General features: G+C 41.5%; 2 protein-coding genes across 4 annotated transcripts; both read left to right on the top strand.

Annotated features, from left to right (window-relative positions):
- Positions 1-5,473: 5,473 nt before the first annotated feature.
- On the top strand, positions 5,474-10,888 carry mad2l2 (mitotic arrest deficient 2 like 2). 3 transcript variants are annotated; one of them, XM_080023000.1, is made up of 9 exons: positions 5,474-5,743; positions 6,070-6,188; positions 6,318-6,389; positions 6,486-6,586; positions 8,238-8,332; positions 8,687-8,760; positions 9,013-9,105; positions 10,222-10,306; positions 10,546-10,888. In XM_080023000.1, the coding sequence occupies exons 1-8, from the start codon at positions 5,704-5,706 to the stop codon at positions 10,258-10,260; spliced, it is 633 nt and encodes a 210-aa protein (XP_079879126.1). In that variant the 5' UTR covers positions 5,474-5,703; the 3' UTR covers positions 10,261-10,306; positions 10,546-10,888. The 3 variants fall into 3 exon arrangements, with proteins under 3 accessions (XP_079879126.1, XP_079879127.1, XP_079879125.1); XM_080023001.1 differs by having other exon boundaries at positions 10,531-10,888; XM_080022999.1 differs by lacking the exon at positions 10,546-10,888 and having other exon boundaries at positions 10,222-10,419.
- A 624-nt stretch (positions 10,889-11,512) lies between these two features.
- Positions 11,513-15,546, top strand: ostc (oligosaccharyltransferase complex subunit). Its single transcript, XM_080023005.1, has 4 exons — positions 11,513-11,711; positions 13,948-14,041; positions 14,136-14,333; positions 14,972-15,546. The coding sequence occupies exons 1-4, from the start codon at positions 11,573-11,575 to the stop codon at positions 14,988-14,990; spliced, it is 450 nt and encodes a 149-aa protein (XP_079879131.1). The 5' UTR covers positions 11,513-11,572; the 3' UTR covers positions 14,991-15,546.
- Positions 15,547-17,343: the final 1,797 nt, after the last annotated feature.

The raw sequence follows: 17,343 nt of genomic DNA, 5'->3' as shown, positions 1-17,343 counted from the left end.
TCTGCATCAGGCTGAAATCTTCATTGTCCATGTTCTCTATGTATTCCACTATGGATTGGAGCCGAGACTGACTGAACGCCACGGAGACTTTGCCCAGGCTCCTCCAGCTGCCGAGTGACGTGGACTGAGGCGACTTGGGAGTGGAGGCTCCCAGCAGCTAGAAGGAGTCGCCGACCTGACCGGACACCTCCTGCGGCTCCTCTTCATCACAGTCATCCTCACTGTCGTAGATCACGGCCGCTTTCCTTTTCTTGGTCCTGATGAAGGAGTTGTCCATCGAATTGTTGGACTCGAGAGGCGTCGAGGCTCCGTCGTGGCTTCATCTTGCAGAGGGACCTGTCGAAGCTTCCCTTCAGCTTGAGCCTGGACAGCAGCTTCCTCTCCGCAGCTTCCTCTGGTAACATGTCACAGTCGCTCTCTTCCAGCTAGAGATCAAAGCTGTTTCCTAGGGACTCGATCCTTGAACCGTCTCTGGAAGGAGTCTGTGTTTTAGCCGGCACCGGATGTCTGCAGGACGGAGAGTCTTTTATCATGCGGCGGTTTGACATGCGAGTTCCTGCCGTGCAAAGAGCATGTGGTACATTTTGTACATGCTTACAACAGCGAATGTGATGCCACAGGATACTCTCCATATTTCCTGATGTTTGAGAGAGAAGTCGAACTCCCTGTGGATGTATACGGGCACACACCCGGATGAAAGGGGTGAATACCAGCGCTCCTTATGTCGCCAAGTTGAAAGAAGACCTGTAAAAGGCTTACGGATGGCTGAAGAAGTCTCCAACAAGACGCACCTGCGCAACAAAAGGGAATATGACAAGAGACTTGGGTTCCAAAACCTACAGCCTGGTGACAGTATTGCTGAAAAAACTTCGACTGAAAGGGAAACAAGCTTGAGAATGGTTGGTGTGTTGTTCCTTATGTCGTAGCAGAGAATGCCCAACATGCCTGTTGTGGCAGATTCGCCGCCATACACCACCCAAGTGGCATTTTCAGGGATCTACGGCACAGTGACACTAGTTTATTGTAGAGATGAGGCTAGGTGGAATTAGCCAGGAGCAGATGGAACATGTCATGCCACAGGGCTCCCATCTTGACTGTGTGTGGCCAGGGATTTTAAACCTGATGCTCGTTAGCCCAACCAACGAACATCAGGTGTGGCTACTTAAGCTGCCCCATCCACCACATACCCCCAACTTCCTGAGGCCAGGAAGAATTAGCTGCTGGGCTGTTAGATTGTCCAGGCGATGCCTGCTGGGCGGAGTAGCTAGCTGCCAGCGGTTACCTGTGGTGGTTGCTGCGCTGCTTCTCCTCCGGTGCTCCGCCGGACCCCCTAGGTGCTGCTGCTGCCAGTCAGGAGAGGGTTGGTGCTGGGGCTGCCCGTTGGACTGCTGGTGGCTCCAGGGCGTCTTCGGACAGCTCTTCCGTGTCCTTTCCCTGTGCCGGAGAGTCCCTGCTCAGGTGCCAATGTGGCAGATCCGCCGCCATACGCCACCCAAGTGGCGTTTTCAGGGACCTCCGGCACAGAGACACAGATGGGGGGTTGATAACACCAGGTGTGTAGAGATGAGGCTAGGTGGCATTAGCAAGAAGCAGATGGAACATGTCATGACACAGGGCTCCCATCCTGACTGTGTGGACAGGGTTTTTAAACCTGACGCTCCATAGCCCAACCAACGAGCATCAGGTGTGGCTACTTAAGCTGCCCCATCCACCACATCTGTCTATAAGTGAAACCCAAGAATGGGAAAGGCAAGTTGAAGACACTAGAGATAATCTCTTGCGGATAGGAGACTTGGGGCAGATTCCAGTGCTGGATAACACGCAAGATGTGCCAACCAGACCAGCAGCCAAGTGAAGATTCATAATAGGCATAAGGGAGTCATAACAGACCACCCAATACAAATGGAGTGTGGAACATCAACTGAGTCCTCTGATATTGTCCGTACATTGTTATATAAATGATGTTCAGGGAATGGTTAAATGTTATAAATATGGTTAAAAAAGCTATAGAATAAAAGGAGTGTAATAAGTTAAAGACACCGATGTAGAGTTGTAACTTTTTTGTTTTATTTTGACAAGTTCATAGTAAGGAAGTGTGCAAAAAGAAGAAGAGTGTGTTAAGTTTTGATGGCTTCTTCAAGTGTGTGTTAGTTCATTAGCCACCTGAGTGTTTTGTTAGCATTCATTAGGAAAGTGAATGGACTCCTAGCCAATGCAAAGGTAACCCATCTTACACTATTGGCTTAAGTTCATGGTTTTTGACGTGGAAACCTTGATGATTCATCAGACAGTGTTATGAGCTATTAAGTCAAGGCTCAGATCCTGGGACTGACGTTACACGAAATGGAACACGCCATCTTCGGACCCCTGTTTGCCATCTTGTTCTTCACCGGAGATCGACAGACTGGCAAACGTTGCAGATTGGGCTCAACTCCTGAACGAGGTACCGCACTTTTATTTTGTTGCTCTCCGGAGTGAAGCGGCCAAATAGTTTTGGGCCCCTGCGCTCACAAGCGTCGCATCAGGCCTGCAACGGAGGGACTTTTCCTCACTTTGGTGTGTGTGGTTGTGTCCAGCCCACTGAGTTTGGTGTGAACATGAATTAGAGGTAACAAAGTTACCTCAATAATTCCCTTCAACAGAAAAAGTATAATCTAACGAAAATTTAAGTTATTTAACAGAAGGAAATGGTCAAATATATTTTATTTTATTGTTTGCATTTTCACATAAAGGATTTTTATTTTTTTAACTGAATACAGTGATGTTTGGTTATTCCTTTTGCTCAAGGTATTTAAGCATAAGATAGTGACAAGTACAGTATACCAGACCAATAGAATTTATAAAACTACTTCCCAAGTATGAAGCCCTTCATAGTTTGGAATGTCCATTACATACTGTAAGAAGCTCTCAAACCAATCAGAGAGCTGCTCTCACGCGGGGTTTCTGTGCCATATTTAATATACCTTACATAGATGGGGCCATGTCTACTATTTTTTTTATTTTTTTTAAATTAAAATGGTGTCGTCAGTTTACTTGGAAAAATAAATAACCTCTTGAAAAATACGTAAATAATCTTGCCAATCCTCCCTTATAATAAAGAATTGTCCTTGTTGGAGAAACATGAAATGACGTGTTCCTTATTTAATCGATTAGTTTAAGTAACTCTTCATTTAAAATAATAGGCTCGGAAAGCTGCATTGTTCCTACCTTCCCCCCTATTGGCTATCACCCGGCACTGCTCATTTGCAGAAAATTGAAACTTGCTCAACTTTCCTTGTCGCCGTGAAGCTGTCAACTCACCTCCGGGCGTCGCTCCGCCCCTGCAGCTGGATGAAGCAGAGTTCAGTTTATTGTCTGCCCCAAAACCACAGAGCTCGGCCTCCCTACGCCCTGTTGCCCGGTTGTGACAGTACCAACACAGGGGCCTGGGCCCGAGTACTGAGTATAGTTGTTCATGAACAGTCAGTGGCATCGTCACAGCGTGCAGACCTGCACATGTGTCAAGTGGTGAGTTTTTCTTACACTGTGTGTGTGTGTCTTTGTTAGTGTGGGACCTAATTTAGTAAAAAATGGATGCTTTGTGTGAATACTTTACTTTTAAATAATAAATCCTGCACTTCAATAACAGGGAGACCGCATTTATCACATTACTTTATTATTTATATATTCAAGATTCAAGATTCAAGATTTTTATTTGTCACATACATATACATACTTCCATACATATATGCAGTGAAATGTAATGCATATATATATATATATATATATATATATATCATTGTCTTATATATATATATATATATATATATATAAATTTTTTTATTTTTATTATTATTATTTTTTTAACCTGTGCTGTTAGCATGCTGTGCATACAACAGAGTATTTGTACACCATTACATCTAGGAGAGAGTTAGTCTGCAAGTGGAGTTCAAGTTCTCAACCTGCAATGCAACTCTTTATTCATTCTTTAATCATCAAGAACTGCTGCAATAACTCTGTCCTGTGGATGACCTGTGGGATGACAAGAGCACAGTTTCTTGTTGCACAGAACCACCACCAATACCCCTCTTTGGAGAACTACTTTACCATGTTTAGGTTTATAAACCGCTAATCACTATTCCAAGAGGGGGAAAATCACCACGGGTGCGACGAATAAACATAGAACCAAACATGTACATGGAAAAACAAACCGGACGACAACAGGAGAGAGAGGCGGAACCTGGAAAGATCGATAAGAAGTCCAGCATCATGTTGATACCTGATTAACAGGATCAGTTAAATGTTGTGCTAATGGATTTTAAGAATTTGTATTCATGCGTCACTATACTTATCTTTTTTTTTTCTCTTTTTTTGGGGAACTACAAATGCAGCCTGCATTTGTGTGAAGACTTTCAGGCTATTATTCAAAGGATGGTGTAAACTGCACAGTTTGGACAATGTAGGTGGTATTTCATGCAACAGTTTTTAGGAAGTTTTTTATATATATATATATATATATATATATATATATATATATATATATATATATATATATATATATATATATATAATGAGATCAAGTATTTAAATTGTACTTTCACTCACCAACAGTTGCTCAGATGACCAAGGAATCCCAAACAAAGATGATGTTTGCAGTAATTCATCAAGACATCACTTTATTTTCGTACTACCAGTGTTCTTTGTGGTCGGATTGGTTATCTTCGGTTGGTGCTTGTTGCTCATGCTGTATATTAATTTTCTATAATTACATTCTATGAAAGAGATATTATAGTTTATTCCCTTCCCAAGCTCATTTATATTTTCTTATTTCTGTACAACTGAAGTTGTCATTGTCTTGCTTTTATTTTATTTAGTGTGTGTGTGTGTGTGTGTGTGTGTGTGTGTGTGTGTGTGTGTGTGTAATTTTTTTTAATATTTTTTAAATATCAACATAAATTTTGCCTCACCTGTCTCATTACATGTGTCGTCAGCAGAATCAAATTGTTTTACTCAGAGGTCTAGTTGTTTTGGCTGTCTAACCCTCATGTTTTTTTGTGGTGGGTTTGTTTTCAATGATGTCCTGCCAATCCAAACTGAACCAGTGCATCCTAGACACACTTCCCTGTGTAAAGCTTTCTGTGCGGCGGATTCAGAAGAATCTCATCTAAATTTTTTTCCAGTATTATGTGTTTTTAATTTGTGTCCTTTGGGCTCAGTAACTATAGTATATGTCAGAGCCGCAAAGTTGTCATTGTCTTGCTTGAAGACCGTCCAGTACAAAAGACTATTAGGGCCCAGCTAAAAGAAAAAGTACCCCTGTGTTTCACGAATGAACTCGGAATTGATATTTTATTTGAGTAGACTATTTTCTTTGATTATTATTATTTTTTTATTCGGGTAGACAATTTTCTTTCCATTCATGTTTACCACTCTTCATGTCTGCTTATTTTCCATTGGTTGACGCTTTTACGTCATCACTAAGGGACGGCGACAATGTGTCGGGCATAAACAAAGGGAGCTACGGTCTCCTGGATGCTTAAGAAAAACAACAACGTAGCGCTTTCATTTTGGAAATCTCACAATAAGGACAGCTATGTGACATTTCCCTTCGAATACATCATGTTTTCTTGAAGAGTTTTTAAATACTTTTTTTTTTTTTTTTTTTAAACCTTTTTTAAATACCTTTTTCCCCCCTAGCATACAAGCTAACATTAAACGGACAAAATGACAACACTTACGAGACAAGACATAAACTTTGGACAAGGCGAGTTACCCCCCTTTAAAATGTGAACGCATGAAAACAAAATCGAAGTATTTCGCCTCGGACACGTATAATATTGCAAACTTTGAATTGTTTATGCAGAGGTTTAAGTTTGTTTGTTTGAAGTTAATTGTACATAGCCAAATGTGTCTTTTTCGGTTCATTGCTTAAAGCCACTTTTTTCTTTTTCATTCGCATTACATTATCATTATTTTTGTCCATTGTTTTGCTGTCACGCCGCAATTTCCCTCCAGGGATGAATTATGTGTGTCTTATCTATCTTGTCTTTATTTTGAGTTTCAACTCCTTTAATGCATTTTCCTCTGTAGTGGTGGCTGACATTCTGTGTGAGTTCCTGGAGGTTGCTATTCATCTCATCCTCTATGTCCGGGAAGTTTACCCCTGTGGTATATTTCAGAAGAGAAAGAAGTACAACGTACCTGTACAGGTGTGGTGCAATCGTTCGTCACGCTTGTTGTTTTCCTTGCAGGTCTACTTGTTTTGGCTGTCTAACCCTCATCTTTCTTTTCTTTTTGTTTGGGATTTGTTTTTATTTGTGGCTGTTTTGTTTTCATAGATGTCCTGTCATCCAGAATTGAACCGGTATATCCAAGACACACTTCACTGTGTAAAGCCCCTCATCGAAAAGGTGAGAATGTGAGGCAGAGTCTCGAGAAGAAGCTCATCCCATTTATTTATTTTTTTTAACTAATGTATTTTAAATGTGTTTTACCCCCCTCCCCAGAATGATGCTGAGAAAGTTGTGCTGGTCATCATGGACAAAGACCACCACCCAGTGGAGAGATTTGTCTTTGAGATCTCCCAGCCGCCACTGCTGTCCATCAGGTCTTACAATGTCCTATTTTTTATATTAAAAAAATCATAATCCTGCATAATTTACTGTTGTGCCAAACTTGATCTCAACATGTCTCTGTAGTCCAAATTTCTAGACAACTGTGACGCTACTGTTCTAACCATATAATCTAAAGCTGCTTTCACACATGCACTCAATGTCCGGACCGGATTATCTGGGCATTGTCAAGATTAACTCTTTCAAACATGTAGCAAAAAAACCTGGAAATAATGGAAGAAATTTGGTTTAGGCGAGAGGCGGAGACTGGGTAGAGCGTGTAGGAGGCAGGATGTGATGCAATGATGAAGCAGAGCTTTACAGCACACCCAAGATGGTGGACGAGGTTATCGACTTGTCAGTAGTTGGGATTTTTTTTTGTTGATTCTCCATGTATTTGGACGTATCCGCAATATAAACGAGAGTGGAAAGGTATAATAAAGGAGTATGGAGCAGCTACGCCCCATGCACGAAGATCCACACGAAGGTAAATAACGCCCACTTTCTCGCTGTAAATGATCCGGACAATTACCTGGTCTTTTCACACGTACAGCTCAATCAGACATTACCCGGACTTTGTACGAGGGTGCTTGCTAGATAAAGTCTGGGTAATGTCCGGGTCAAATACTTTGGACATTTGCGTTTATACATCATCCGGATAGTTTCAGTGCATGTGTAAAAGCAGCTTAAGTTTGCCATATTTTCATCACTCGCAACCTGCAAATCCTAGTCATCAAAAATAAGATAATACTTTGTTAATCCCTGTTTAGGACCTAGCGTTCTCACTAGGTCCTTGAGGTGCTTGAAAGCCTGTGATATTCCCCTGGTTTTGTTATTCAAATTGAAACTTGATGATAACCAATTTCCAGAATTTTTTCTACAGCATAGATTATTTCCCTGACATAATCTATGCTGTAGAAAAAATTCTGGAAATTGGTTATCGAGTCCAGCATGATTGGAAATAGACACTTATAACAGTAGATGGCAATGAGCTTAAGTCTAGATATTCTAATATAAATAATAGATAATCAGAATAGTCTTTATTGCCAAGTAGGCTTACTTGAACAAAGAATTTGTCTCGGTGTTCGGTGCATACATGAAACAAATATAAAACAATAAGTAAAATATGTGAGAATATGCAAAATAAGGCTTTTGTTTTTTTAATAAAGCTGTACAGTTTGTGCAGGTATGTGCAAATGTTCAATTTAAAGTGTAACAGTATGTGCAATGTTCACAGATAAAAGTCCAGAAGAATGAGGAATGTGCATTAATGTAATTCATTGACATATATATTCAATTTAAGGCGTAATTGGTTGCAGTTGCGGTCGGGAAGAAACTGTTGCATGCCTCAGGGTCCTGGCATACAGGTCCTGGAGAGATGCCACCTCAGTGGAGAGTGACACACTGCAGTCTGCCCTTGTCTTTAATAATGAGACTAAGATTATATTTAAATTAATAAAGATCACATTGTAAATTGATTATATTTCTTTTGGATTAAGTCCTTGAAAATGAAAACAATAGTGCCTAAAAAAAAGTCCTTGAAAGCCCTTGAATTTGATTTTGTAATGCCGGGATGAAACCCTGAGGATGACCACAACACCAATTTCGGGATGATTCTCTAACTCCCTGTGGTTTGGGCAATTACAGCTCAGACACTTTACTGTCCCACGTGGAACAGCTCTTGCGGGCGTTCATCCTGAAGATCAGCGTGTGTGATGCCGTCTTAAACACCAACCCGCCAGGTGAGATTGTTGAATTCTCACTCATTCTTTCATTTGCTCTTGTTTTCTTCTAAGTTTTAGCGTTTGACCCGTCGGATTCATTTCTTTTACGCAAAAGTGGAACGTTTGGTTTGAGTTTGTTTGGCTATAGCGAAGGTAAATGTCAAGGCTGGTTCATACCTTTGCCTTGCTGTCCTTTTTAGACGACTTTTAGAATCAATCCTAAGCAATGGCAGAGGGCCTTTGAACAAAAAGGAAATGCTGCTTATACCTGACTCTTATTGGATTATGCCAGACAAGAGGTGTCTTTGAGGAACATGGTTCTGCAGCTACATTTAGACACTGACCGTGTGCCATTCATGTTGCCTGTCGTAGGGTGTTCATTTACGGTGCTGGTGCACACCAGAGAGGCTGCTACACGCAACATGGAGAAGGTCCAGGTTATCAAGGTGAGTCTTTCCTGCACGTCAGAATAAGCTGCACTGCGGATCAACATCACCAGGCTGGATGTCATGGTAGCTGGTTCAAGTATATCAGGAGTGATGATCTTAACTTTCCCACCCAGCCTTGATAGATGGGAAGCTGAGCTTCCTACTTTTTCTCTCCACCAATGCCATTGCCTAGTAACAGGGCTAAGTGGGTGGGACAGTGGAACAAAAAAAAGCTTGTTTGGTCAGTAAGCAAGCTCCTATACTCCACAGGACTTCCCATGGATAGTCGCCGATGAGCAAGAAGTCCACATGCAGGAGCCTCGACTCATACCACTGAAAACCATGACATCAGACATTGTAAAGGTAAACCCGCAAATCTCTGCTGATTGAATACGTTATTTAATTGTTCAATATGGCGTCAAATATCCTCGTGTCTTGTGGAGAAAAGATTGCTGTGATCCAAAAGAAGGCAAGACCCGAGAGAACCATTCAAATATCCTTGACCAGAAAGGATGCAAGAGTGAGCACCAAAAAAAAGCTGTATGAGTTTATACCTTGCTTTGATGCAACAGGTATGGATTCTAGATAATCCCTCCTCCCAGATTTTAGCCTCTTTCACAAGCAATTTTTGGGGATATTTTTAAGTGTGGAGTAGTCTTTGTAAATGCTGTGGATGTAAATGCTGTGGAGGAAGACTTATTTTCTCTATTTTCCCCTTTTTTTCTCTCTGGTTTCATTCTGGTTGCCAATATTTCAGTTTTTTTCCGGTAAACTGACATTTCACTCTGACATGAGAAAATATTTGTTGTAAACGGGGCCACGGGTCTGCAAAAACAACCCTCTTTAACACTTAAAAAGTAGCCCAATTCCGCGGGAAAACCGCAGACCTGGTCAGTGTGAACACAGGCACGAGAGTGTTTGTTCGCAAACTTGAACCTCACGATAATTGGCTTGCACTAACATCATTGACTCCCAGTTTTCCTCCAATTATTATTTTGTAGTGAGTAACAAAGGTGTTCAGGAGAACTATTTTTGGGGGGTAAAATGTAGCTAAGTAAAAGTCAGACAGAAATACAATAGCTTGAAGTACAGATACTCCCAAAAAATTACTTAAGTACACTCACAAAGAATTTTTACTTTGTTTGTTTACACCACTGACTCGTAGTCAGTTAACACTGCCTGTGACGGTAGAAATTAAAGGTTTTTTGTAAAAAGGTGTGTAAATGGAAACATCAGGCCGTTCATTAACGTTTATTTATGCCTATTAATCGTTACCAAACAGAATTTGGGTATTCCATTTTTGGAAAAAAAGCGTGGCAGAGAGGGAGGATTTGGTGGCTACACCATCGCTAATAGGTCAGAGCCCTGGCATTGGCTGCCTAGTGATGATGCCCAGAGCTCCCCCATTCACAGGGCCACACCACATTTTAAAGCCGGAATCCCAATTGTGTTTCTTGGATTTTTGTGATATTTTTTCAGATGCAGCTCTACGTGGAGGAGAGAGCCCAGAAGATGTAGCAGGCGTCTCATCGGCGAGCTCTATTTCTCTCAGTGGAGAAAACTGGTTGGTTATAGATATTGTAAATATTGTGTTGTAAAGGGTGTCAAATGAGTGGTTGATTGCTGTTTGTTTTGTTTTGTTTTTACATCCGTACAATATTAAAGTTTAAGTTGGGATCTTGTGTTTGAGATTGAAAGGAAGCTTTATCACACATAAATAAAGCTCAAATTCATTTTGCTGAATTTACACAGGAAACCAGTCTTTCTTTGCAATCTGACAGATAATAGTTATGTATCTTACAGCATCCAGAGACCGAACAAAAAAACCCCAGAAATTGTCAAGTTGGCGCCCTCTACGGGAAATACCTTGGAATTACAAATGATTGTTTTTGCACCTCGAACCTAACACTTTGTGAATGCTTTATCCATTAAGGTGCAAATTTTAAGTATCAAATCATTTGTTTACGTGTACACAAATAAAGTATTCTGACGCAGCATACAATGAGACATTTTATTTATGACCCACGCACTTTTCACTACTATAATCATATCTGTAATGGCATTATTTTGCATCAGAATCCCTCCCCTCCGCCACCCCCTCCCCTCTACTTGACTGACTCTTTTTGCACTTCTGCGATATTACAAAAACCCCATTCAATCCAAGTTTTTAAATGTTATTGTTGTTATCCGTCCTTATATTGTGAACAATAAAATTGAAATTGACATGAATTGAACGAAACGGCGGCCTTCGAGTTGTTCAACCGAGTCGCGCACATGTTTTTAGGTTTACCTCAACTCTTTCGACTTTGGGCTCAACGCGGGGAACGGAGCGCGGCCGAGCGCTCTCCCGAAATGAGACGCTGCTTCCACGGACCGCGGCGGCGCTGGGAGTCGGTCGTGGAGGGGCCCTCGCACGGGACACGGCGGGCAAAAGGAACCCGCCCGTGGCCCTGTGCTGTCCAATCACAATCCGCAACAAATACACCAGTGGAAGTTCATTCTGGCCTGTGATTGGGTGTGGTAGTTAACACTGATTGTTGCGGCCCACAGTGAAATCACTGCTCGGGTGCCAGGGCTGGGGAACAAACCACAAAAGCAAGGTTTCATTGTGGGTTTATTGAAATGGTAAGATAACCGTACATTTTTTTTTTTTGGTTTATCGTATATCGTACAGGGGTTGAAACTCGTACAAAATACGACAATAACCGCACACCCGAGAGGACGCGGGACGTCCCTTCCGGGCTATGGGACCCGTCACTTCCGGGACACGTCAAGCCTCCAGATGCTCCGCTATAGGACTCCGTAGGAAGGATCGACGGCCGGAGTCAGCATGGAGACTTTGTACGGTTTACCGTTCGCCGTGCTGGAATGTCCGAACATCAAACTGAAGAAACCGTCATGGCTGCACATGCCATCGGCCATGACCGTGTACGCGATCGTCATCGTGTCGTACTTCCTCATCACCGGAGGTAAGTGGACATGCCAAGCTAACGGGCTGCGGCTAACGCTAGCAGCTGTTAGCTTCCAGTGGTCCTGAGACAACACCTGAATAGCTTCTTTTTTTTTTTTAACAGCTTTTCCTCGCTTGCTTTAACACAAAAACATTCTCTTACGTCATTCCCCCAAAACACGCACATGTCCCGTGTTCGCCTGTTTACACACACGTTTCAATATTCAAAACTAATGAACTCAAGGCATCACAACCTCAACTCGGACCACACCGTTCTCCAGGTGCAAGGGTGTGACGTCACCACCACCTTTTGTTAACAAAACAATTTTGTGTCAGCATGTTGTATGTCTAGTACAATAACTATTATTTAAAAATGGAGAATCGAGAGCATCCCCTAAGCCTTAGGGAATGCTCTCTATTCTCTACTTTTAAATGGATGCATCACCTCATCAACTTCACCCAGAACTTGACCAATATAGCTGTGAACTGAGACAATCCTATTCTGAGTCACTCAATCACATCTGCCACACATGCTCTTAGCAGCCCACAATTATTCATTGTACCAAAGTTCAGCCCCTCTCTGTGACAAAAAAAAATTTGAACAAAGTTGATGTAATAACTTGTGTTTGATATTTGTCTTTGTTATTCACTTGAAAAATGTGTTCTTTGATTGATGGAGTAATATGGAGTAATAATAGGGATTTATGTTATAACACAGAGCAATGTGCTTACATATAATTTTACATTTATGTAAATACTTGTACAATATTTGAATAAATATTAATCAAATGCAGAGACTGATTAAGGAGTAGTTACATTTATACAATGGTACAGTTGCGACCGGCTCTTTGAGGGCAACCATAATCCTGATGTGGCCCGGGCTGAAAATGAGTTTGACACCCCTGCCCTAAGGGGTGAGGGTCGATGCTGAGAAACTTTGGGTATTTTACTGTGCATGGACTCTTCGTTCCCTTATCCACTAAGAGGTATTTCACAGTGTCATCTGCATAGTCAGTGCTGTGATTTCACTACAACACTACATTACCTTCTCTTTGGTAGCTGCCGTTAGGGGTCGCTACGGCGGATCATCTGCCTCCATTATCTTCAGTTCTGCGCATCTTCCTCCCTTACACCAACCGCCTGCACGTCCTCCCTCACCACATCCATAAACCTTCTCTTTGACCTTCCTCTTTTCCTCTTGCCTGGCAGCTCCATCCTCAGCATCCGTCTCCCAATGTAATGCTCATCTCTCCTACACACGTGTCCAAACCATCTCAATCTGGCCCCTCTCACTTTTCCACCAAACTGTCCAACCTGAGCTGTCCCTCTAATGTACTCATTCTTAATCCTGTCCATCCTTGTCACTACCAAACAAACATCCTCAACTCTGCCACCTCCAGTTCAGCCACCTGCCTTTTTGTCAGTGCCACCGCCTCTAAACCGTACAACATAGCTGCTCTCACTACCGTCCAGGAGAGCTTCCCTTTACTCTTGCTGGAACCCTTCTGTCAGAGATCCCTCCAGACACTCTTCTCCACCCACTCCACCCTGCCTGTACTCTCTTCTTCACCTCTCTCTCGCACTCTCCGCTGCTCTGGATGGTCGACCCCAAGTACTTGAACTCATCCGCCTTCTCCACCTCCACTCCTTGCATCCTCAACTTTTCGCCGCCCTCCCTCCCATTCAGGCACATGTATTCTGTCTTACTCCTGCTGACTTTCATTCCTCCTTCTCTCTACAACTACACTAAACAACGTTACATTACCACCAGTTCCAAATTATTTCTCTGCAGACCTGTTCTAAAGTGTTTTTGAATCAACCCCTCCAGTGTATAACAAACAGGTGTGGGTAGGTGTGGGTGTTGTTTAAGGGTGAAGTTTGAATTGGGACCCAGAAGTCTGATGTTTATACAGTTGGGCCGGAGTCTTTAAAATTGTGTGTGAAGATTTTAGAAAACGGTGCGTCGTTCCAGGAATTGTCCAAGAAATTTTGTAAAACTGTAAAGCTCTTATGTTATCGTACATTGATCTGAATGTTTGTTTCACAGGATGCCTGCAGGTCCTTAAGTGTCATTAACTCAGTTTTATGTTCTGTTATAGTAGACTTTAAAACACATGAAATGGTATTTAAACTATAATTTTAAAAACATTTTGATCATCTTTTATCTTTTTATTCCTGTCATTTTAACATTTTTCATTTTAGTATTTCTATATATTTATTTTATTCTGTACTATTTATTTGTTTTTCCTCTCCAGGTATCATCTATGATGTGATTGTAGAACCGCCGAGCGTCGGTTCCATGACCGATGAGCACGGGCACCAGCGGCCGGTGGCATTTTTGGCGTACAGGTAATTTTGACGCCGTTCCCGTCAACATCTTTGTGCGTTTTCCGTCACTTTGTCTAACGTAGCAATGTGTTTTTTTGTTTGTTTGTTCTCCCAGAGTAAATGGTCAGTACATCATGGAGGGGCTGGCGTCCAGCTTCCTGTTCACCATGGGGGGCCTGGGCTTCATCATCCTGGACCGCTCCAACGCTCCCAACATTCCCAAACTTAATCGCTTCCTGTTGCTCTTCATTGGCTTCGTCAGCGTCCTGCTCAGCTTCTTCATGGCCCGAGTGTTCATGCGCATGAAGCTGCCGTACGTGTTTTTGTTTTTTTACTTTCTACACGAAGATCAGTTTATTCTGCCTGGTACATTTACACATACCAGGACTTTACAGCCTCAAAAAATTGAATAAAAAAAACTAAATTTTAATTGTCAAATATATAGAAATAGACAAAAAATGTATTATAAAACAGAAATAATTTGAAGGGGAAAAAATGATTGAAAAATAACTGACATTTTGCTGGGAACTAATCCAACAGATACAAACTAAGTAAATGTTATTAATCATAATTTGTAAACTGGAAACTTTAAGCCTGTGGAATGTTCCAAGGGTTCTGACCAGGTCCCTGAGGTGCTTTAATTTCGTCCTCAGAAATTCAAGATTCAAATTTACATTATACCTTAAATATGGTTGGAACTAAACGATACTGAAAATATATAATAGATACAAGTCCTTGAAAATGGAACTAATAGTGCATAAAGTACTTGAACGGCCTTGAATTTCATTTTGTACTGCCCTAATGAACCACCTTTGAAATGAAGCTGTGACCTCATCCAATCGATATGAGATAATCAATTCTTATTAATCATAATTTTAACACTAAGTTGACGACTAAAGGACCTTTCAGCCTGTAGAATGTTTCTCACTGGTTGGATTGTTTCCTTTTCAGGGGCTACCTGATGGGATAAAGGCACCTGAGCCACCAACACAGCAGATTTGGACGTGGAGAGGAACAGTCCAAACGAGCGACCCTTCAACCTAGAAAGGACTCAAGCTAACAGTACAACTCTTTGGACAAGCGCCGACCTCGGACCCGGATGAGGCGTCTGTCTTGTCCCCCCCCCCCCACCACCCCAAGTGTCACAGACGTCGTTACTCATTCCAACATCTACGGCACTGTACACAAAGTACATTTCCCCCATTTGAATTCAGAAGAAAGCTGCGTGTGGTCTCAACAAGCCAGGATGGAAATTATGTACGTTATGTTTTGTAAAAGAAAACTTTGAAAATGCCTTTAACATGACACCGTTGTGTTTTTGTACCGGATAGAAATAAATTCGCTTTCCAGACTTGTGGAAGCAACGGATTCTTCAATTAAACAAACGTGCTAAAATAAGGGACGCGCCACCCCGAACATGCACGTTTATGTTCCATATTTTTTTCATATTTGCTGTGTTTGTGCTGTGTATTTTGTTTATTTTCACCCAACATGATTTCAGAATTAAAATGGGAAAATTGCGTCGACATACGACTGTTTTAGCGTACGACCGTTCCTATGGAATGAATTACAGTCAGAAGTCCAGGTACCACTTGTATACCATCTTGTGCGAGCTGAAACGATTTAACCATCACAGAAACAGTTTGCTCATCATGCCACCGGCAGAGGGAGATGTGATATTATATGAAATGCAGTAAATGGGAATTAGAAAAATGAGCAATTATTTGTTATAGTGGAACCTTCGCTTCTGTGATCCACAGTCCCTCGACTTCCACTTTTAACTCAAACGTCTTAAAACATATTAATGAAGCGCCCGCTTCATATTAATGTTCACCATTGGTTTCCTATCTTGTGTTCTGACCAATCACAGCAGCCCAACAACAACACGGCACTGTGATTGGTCAAAAGGCTGCAGTGATTTTGAGGCGTGTTGCCAGGCAATTTATGAAAGGCACCACACTAAGCAGCCTGAGGAGAACTAGGACTATTCTAAAACTAGCATTATACTAGAACTGGGAGTAAACTAGAACTAAACTTGGATTAGCGCTAAACTAGGGCTAGCACTATACTAAAACGAAACTAGGAGTAAACTAGGACTAGAACTAAGTAAGAACTAGCACTATACTAGAACCAAACTAGAACTAGCACTATACTAGAAGTAAACTGAGTAAATCAGAACTAGCACTATACTAGAACCAAACTAGAACTAAACTATGAGTAAACTAGAACTAGCACTGCTCTAGAACTAAACTAGGACTAGCACTATCAGAACTGAACTAGTGTCGGCATCTCCACAAGGTGGCGCTGTAGTTCTACCCGTTTTACAGACCAAATACTGTAGGTGTGGGAGCCTGATGTTTTGTACATTTTGTTCCGATTTATTATTTTTTTTTTTTAATCATTTGTAAGAGACCATTTACCTTTGGTGGGAGCCTTATGAGCTTTAGACATCTCTTAAAAATGAAGCTTTCAGAGCAGCAAATATGGTCCTTTATAATCCTTATTAACCCGATTATGATCTTTGCAATCCACATTGACAGTTTTCACATGAGGCTTTGCAAATCACGGATCTGTCCGACGTCTCACCCCCAACGCTTTCTGGTTGAGCTTTTCTATTAATAGGGAAGCTAAGCACACTGGTACACCATTCCTGGATTTTTGTGAGAAAATAACTTTTCCATGTTTGCTCGGTCCAGACACGTCGGGATAAGAGACTAAATATTATCACAATGTAAAATATTACCAACCCAAACTTTAGGATTTGCTTATCTGGCACATAATATACTGTATACACAAACTAAGGTGTGACCTGTTTGTCATACACACGCACACACAGTACATACACACAGTGTGTATATACATACTGTACATACACACAGTAATAATACAATCAAAAAAATTCCAATGTAAGACATTTATGCGTTTTTAACTTGTTCGTGCATTGATTTATTGTGAATGTTGTGCGAGCAGGGCAACGGCATCTCATAGAATATACAGTTATATTCACTTTTCCATCGATGTGTTAAAGTACCTTTTTCAACGCCTTGCATTAGCCCCCTCTGCGAAGTACCTGGTTACACTGGAAGTCCTATGTTTCCATTGTAGATGTATTTAATTTACTCTGTTTCCTACTGCTGCATTTGATTTAGAATTCATACTAAAATATGATCAAACATACTCATTAAACAGAGGGAATTAGGCATAAAAGCCCACCCCTAATATAAGACTGCTTCCAATAACAGCCTGGTACCCTCTGTAGCTGAGGTAAATAAAGGCCCCGGTCACTATTTGAGGAAACACAGAATACTAATGGGAATATTGTT

This window comes from Zeus faber (genome assembly GCF_960531495.2).
Source record: "Zeus faber genome assembly, chromosome: 22".
In the NCBI taxonomy this organism is placed as follows: Eukaryota; Metazoa; Chordata; class Actinopteri; order Zeiformes; family Zeidae; genus Zeus; species Zeus faber.
The sequence above is the reverse complement of the archived record's forward strand: the minus strand, read 5'-3'. Positions and strand labels throughout refer to the sequence as shown.

Bases quoted from the DNA above. Each gene is read 5' to 3' on its own strand.
- mad2l2 (XM_080023000.1), top strand. From the start codon at position 5,704: ATGACAACACTTACGAGACAAGACATAAACTTTGGACAAG. The intron at 6,587-8,237 runs GTCTTACAATGT...GGGCAATTACAG, and splicing joins CCGCCACTGCTGTCCATCAG to CTCAGACACTTTACTGTCCC. The intron at 8,761-9,012 runs GTGAGTCTTTCC...TATACTCCACAG, and splicing joins AGAAGGTCCAGGTTATCAAG to GACTTCCCATGGATAGTCGC.
- ostc (XM_080023005.1), top strand. From the start codon at position 11,573: ATGGAGACTTTGTACGGTTTACCGTTCGCCGTGCTGGAATGTCCGAAC. The intron at 11,712-13,947 runs GTAAGTGGACAT...TTTCCTCTCCAG, and splicing joins GTACTTCCTCATCACCGGAG to GTATCATCTATGATGTGATT. The intron at 14,042-14,135 runs GTAATTTTGACG...TTGTTCTCCCAG, and splicing joins GTGGCATTTTTGGCGTACAG to AGTAAATGGTCAGTACATCA.